Here is a 5,234-nt window from a genome sequence, read left to right as displayed (position 1 = left end):
CTTATTTATCTATGATTTAAAGTCAGACTTTTAAAAAGACAAAACCTGACAAAAAAAAAAGCCTATAATAGATCATAGGTCAGACTCAAGCCTTTTAAATTTATCATAGGTTAGACTCAAATCTTTTAAAGCCTTCTAAAATTTAACCTAATTTAACCTATTTTCACTCCTATTTATGAGATGTCTTATTTATCTATGATTTAAGCGTAACAAATTTTATATCATGTGCAGTAGCCCATTTTATACACCATCCATCACACTTGAATAAAGTTTGGTCAACTTTGATCATGTGTGTATTTAGGACATGTCTATCTCTCTGTCCATCTAATTTTCCCATGACCTAGGCTATAAAAAAAAAGGAGTTGGAGTAAAGTTGAAGTTCACGTTTGAAAAGTGAGCAACACGCTTACCTATTTGAAATTAGAGTATCTATTTTTTGAGTAAAGATCCACAAGACTCCTGTCTAACAAAAAGCTAACACAAACATTCAATTAATTGATGTTATTTTTTATTATTTCATGACATATCCAACAAAACTGTTCTCTCTAGAATAAAGGACTACCATGAAAAGTGTCCATAATCTTTTAATAACAATGCAGTAAAGATAACTACTAAATGTAGGGGCCATTCTTTTTACCTTAATGTTAGGTACAAAAAGGATGTTAGACCTGTCATGATCTTCCAAGGGGCATAATAAATGGGAGGATTGAGGAGCAAAATTTATAACCATGTCTAAGTGTTCATCTTTAGGTGAGTTAGACTCCGGAGCCTCACCAGGGTTAGGACAGGCCAGACAGGCCTCAAGGCTTAAAAGAACTCTTATTAAAGTACTTTCAGATCAACCACCAAAAAGATCTTATAGACTAATACTCATTATTTAAACAAAACTGCTTGAGAAAGGTAATGTATCAAGACTTTGATTTATCAGCTAAAAACTAATCTTAGTAGATATCAAGCTAATCTACAACAATAACCAAAAGAAACTCTTTACATAAAGTCTACTCTGCTAAAAGATTAACACTTTCGGAGCAAATAGTGCCGCATAACACGAGAATACCAACTTCGTGATGAATTTCATCTTTCCACTCAATTTGAGATCATTGACCAACTAGCTGGAACACGATCAGAAGAAGTAGGCATAGCTCTAACATTGATGTCGAGAGGCATGAGACGGTATTGAATGTCAAGATCTCTGAAAATCTTCATCAACTCTTCAATCAGGACAGACCTTCTGATAAATCTTTCTCCCATGTCTTGGAAGTTCATTCTATGAGTTGGCCAGATTGCCACTCTTACCATGTTCAGTTGCTCGTGATCCTTCAAGACTATAAAAGGCGAAGGATACCAATGCTCCTTCTTATTATCAATGTAACTGCATTATGGTCATTAACGGTTTTAGCTCAGCTCAGATACATATAACAACAAATATGCATACATAGTAAAGGAGAGACGCCTAGAAGTACATACCTGTGTATTCTATGCTTCATAAGTGAAACCTTTTCAAGCGGAGTAGCTACATGGATACAGAATTCAATAGCATCTCCCATGTCAGGACTACGGTAGAAATTTTGTATAGCCTTAGTAGCAAGGACACTATTTGGGATCGTTATCTTTAGATTATCGTATCTTAAAAATACCGTAGTCAATATGTTCATTTCTTCAACAACCATCTGAAATAAGAGAGCAAAAATATGGAGGGATACAATTAGACTATGTTTGCATTGCAAGAAGACAATCTATAAGGTCCTAGAGATGTAAACATTACCTGAACCGTATCAATTTCACATCTATCTCCCACATCAAATGGATGCATAACAAATAAAAATATGATTGCTTCAAAAACGGTCTTGCAGGTGTTTCCAAATATAAATGCAACTAAGACAAGTTGTGAGCTCACAAAAAGAAGAAATTTGGTGGTGGCGATTTCCAATATCAAGAGCCAAATAACCAGTATGACAATGGCAACTAAAAAATTGAGCATTCGGTGAAGTTTGTTCACTGCCGTTTTGGTGTCATTCAATGTCAGAGCAAGGGCTCTCCTCTCCCTGAACGCATTCACCTAGACAATAAAATGCACACACAATTATTGTTGTAAATACTACAGAAGCAAACTCATTATACTTGCATTGCATGTAACAACATGCACCAATGAAATACTGAATTTGATTTCAATGCTATATATATAGAGACACGCACTACATGGCAAACAATATCCCATCAGACAAATAACAGAAAAATATATATCCACTACATGGTTTAGGTATAGGTTGAACCGTTAATTCTTACCACCCAGTTCTTCAATGCAGATTTGCTGATTTTTCCAGAATCAGACGCTCCTTCAAAGAGATTTAAGGTTTTTACCGTTTCATCTTCTCGCATAAAACGAATCAAGTCCTCAGGGTATATAAACCTTCAATGCAACATAAATGAATGATATAAAATTAAAGATAAAGGATTAATAAACAATGGAACACATCAATTATTAAATGTAATAAGGAGAGAAAGACATCCTAATTATGGTTTTACATAGGTGAGAAATCTATACTCAAATCATGAGTTAATAATCATAGTAGAAACTAATATCAATAGTTAATAGCTAGCAAATGCATAAAAGTATTGAATCACGAGTTAATAATAATTTGCAAGTAACACTAGTTTAATGGATACCTGCAGCCGCGCCTAGCAACATTCTGAAAGATTTTCTTAGCAGCTGCTTTAGCCTCATTTTCACTTCTGATTTGAGTGGCATGCTCATCATCGGGAGTGGAATCAAGTATCTGTTCATCCAACGTAGTAAGTACTCCGTGACGAACCATATTCATTAACCTCTTCATATTCCAAGCAGACACATTATTTGGATTCAATTTATGCAAATGATCAATAGTTATTCCGCCACCACTACCAATCCCACCATCGTCAGACTTCTTAGAAAGTGGCATCGAAAACTTTCCGCTTTTGAGGGGACTTTTCTGCAGCATTCCACTCCTCAACCTTCCACTTCTGTTTGAAGGAAACGCGGTAGCTCTAAGATCAGCCGGTATGTTTGCACCAGCATTTTGCAACTTCTGAACCTCGTCAGCAAGTCTTTCCTCTTCCTCTTCGGCCCTTCGAATTTCCACCAAAGGTGGCCCCGATAGTGTTTCTATCACGAATTGATTAAACAACGACTCCTGAATCCTATCAAAGTACGTGCTCACATGAAAAGAAGAAGCTAAAACCTTAACTACTAGAGTTTTTAACAACCACACCAAAGTACCCACCAAGAAACACACCAAAACTTTCGTAACATACGGAAGGAAAACACCTTTTGTCTCTCTTTGAACTCTCTTATCAAAGAGAAAATGCCATGCAATCAAAACTAGTCCTAACCAGACACAATTTTGCACAGCTTTCTTCACACCATACACAAAATAAAGAACCCTTTTTCTCAATAAAAAATTTCTTTCTATGCAAAAAACCGCAATTCTAATAAACCAATCCGAAACCAATCTACCACAAATTAGAATAAGAATCATAACCTCCCATTTCCACAATTTAAGCTGCCACAGATTCTTATCCCTCAATAAGGGAACACTCATAGTTGTTATCAATGCTCCAATAATCAAAATCAAGCTCAACCATTCAAGAAGAATCCAAAAACTAAATTGTGTTTTCTTAAACTCATCCGGAAAATCTTCTTCCATAAACGGATCATCCTCGTCTTCGTCGCCTTTCTTCCCAAGAAATCCAGACAAAAGTTGACCCGATTTAGCAACCCGGCCCGATCTCCTATCAGGCTGTTCATCCGGGGACGGGTCCATTAATCTCGACTTAGTTTTCGTTTTCAACAAAGCAGATTTCCTCTGCATGGAAAGATTCCTCTCAAAGGAAGCATTCGAGGTACACCTCAGAACCTCACAATCACCATCCGCCGGCGAACGAGACCGATGCCGGTCATGATTCGGCGGAAACGGAGGTCTCGAAGAATCGCCCATAGACGGCGAATCCTTACTGTGTCTCCTCCGAACAGGATCATTCACCGTTTCGATAACATTATTAAACGCCGGTGCCGGCGCTGATACCGGAGTTTCCACAGCATTACTAAAAGCAGGCTCCTCAAACGAAACCTTGAGCTCGCGCTGTATCACCCTGGGAGACTCTTCCACCGGCGTCAACTTTCCGTCTCCATCCTCCTCATTCTGCAACTCCTCCATTTCCAAATCCATATCCAGCGACATCTCGCCGGAAACTTTCTGTTTATGAAGAAATTTCCCGATCAGCTGCGACGGAGGATCCTCCGATTGTTGCTGCAGCTGCTGGCGCTGGTTCGGATGATGCTGATGCTGCTGGCCTTTATTCCTAAAATCGAAACTCTCCTCGCCATTATCACCGGTGTCATTCCAGAAATCATAGCTGGACTCTCTCCAAATCTTGTTTTCCTGAGCAGGCTCTCCTCCGTCGTCGATTTTAACGACGACGTCTCCGGCCATGGAATAATCCTCGCTGCTGCGGCGTCGCTGGTTTTGAGGGAGGATAGGGATGTGTTCACGGTCGTCGGAATCTGGGAAGTTTCTGGAAGATTTTTTGTTGTAAGAAGCGAAGGATTTGAAGGATTTTCTAATGGATTGCATCAGGGTTAGGTCCTGTAGGGGAGAAAAAGATGATAAAAATAATAATAATAAAAATTAATAATAAATATAAAAAATAAGACATGCTAAAGTTTTTTTTTTTTGAGTGGGAGGTGGAAAAGAAAGTAGGTATTTTGGTGACCAAGGAAATTGTTGATACTATAAAAAACATATATTGCTTTTTGATTTTGTATGAATTTATTTGTGGATTGAAAAAGGTCTTTCTAGAGGACGCGTGTGTTTTGTGGGTTTATGTTTGTCAGTAACAGAACAGAGCAAATACAAAAAGTAGTGTTCTGTAATAACGATGATGATAATGATGGAGAATAGTATAGTGTTTTTTCTGAAAATTGATTGAAGAGAGAGAGAAAGAGAGAGAGAGTTGTGTTGTTTGTGATGGTGGTGGTATAATAAGCAGTGTTTGTTATTTTACTGTTCTAAGATGATGCTGTTCTAGTAATGCGGTGCCGTTTTATTATACTCTTAACCAATTGCTATTATTAGATTAGAGATATTTTTAACCAGAATAATAATCCTAAGATTATATTAAAAAATACTAGAAATTACTAATATCTAAAAAAATTCTTTGATTCTTACCATCGATTTATTGGACCAATTTTTCAATTG

General features: G+C 37.3%; 1 protein-coding gene across 1 annotated transcript; it reads right to left on the bottom strand.

The window, feature by feature from the left end:
* Window positions 1–831: 831 nt before the first annotated feature.
* Window positions 832–5,001, bottom strand: LOC131626672 (mechanosensitive ion channel protein 6-like). Its single transcript, XM_058897510.1, has 5 exons — window positions 2,668–5,001; window positions 2,287–2,410; window positions 1,766–2,059; window positions 1,468–1,670; window positions 832–1,372 (listed from the first exon to the last, which is right to left on the bottom strand). The coding sequence occupies exons 1-5, from the start codon at window positions 4,608–4,610 to the stop codon at window positions 1,087–1,089; spliced, it is 2,850 nt and encodes a 949-aa protein (XP_058753493.1). The 5' UTR covers window positions 4,611–5,001; the 3' UTR covers window positions 832–1,086.
* Between the last annotated feature and the right edge of the window lie 233 nt (window positions 5,002–5,234).

Source organism: Vicia villosa, unplaced genomic scaffold (genome assembly GCF_029867415.1).
Source record: "Vicia villosa cultivar HV-30 ecotype Madison, WI unplaced genomic scaffold, Vvil1.0 ctg.000318F_1_1_1, whole genome shotgun sequence".
NCBI classification, from domain to species: domain Eukaryota; kingdom Viridiplantae; phylum Streptophyta; class Magnoliopsida; order Fabales; family Fabaceae; genus Vicia; species Vicia villosa.
Note: the sequence above shows the minus strand (reverse complement) of the source record. Positions and strands in the feature narration are given on the sequence as shown.

Excerpts from the sequence above, each read along its gene's own strand:
- LOC131626672 (XM_058897510.1), bottom strand. The coding sequence starts at position 4,610 with ATGCAATCCATTAGAAAATCCTTCAAATCCTTCGCTTCTTACAACAAA. Across the intron at positions 2,060-2,286 it reads CTGCATTGAAGAACTGGGTG|GTGAATGCGTTCAGGGAGAG; the intron begins GTAAGAATTAAC and ends TTTATTGTCTAG. Across the intron at positions 1,373-1,467 it reads ATGAAGCATAGAATACACAG|TTACATTGATAATAAGAAGG; the intron begins GTATGTACTTCT and ends ACCATAATGCAG.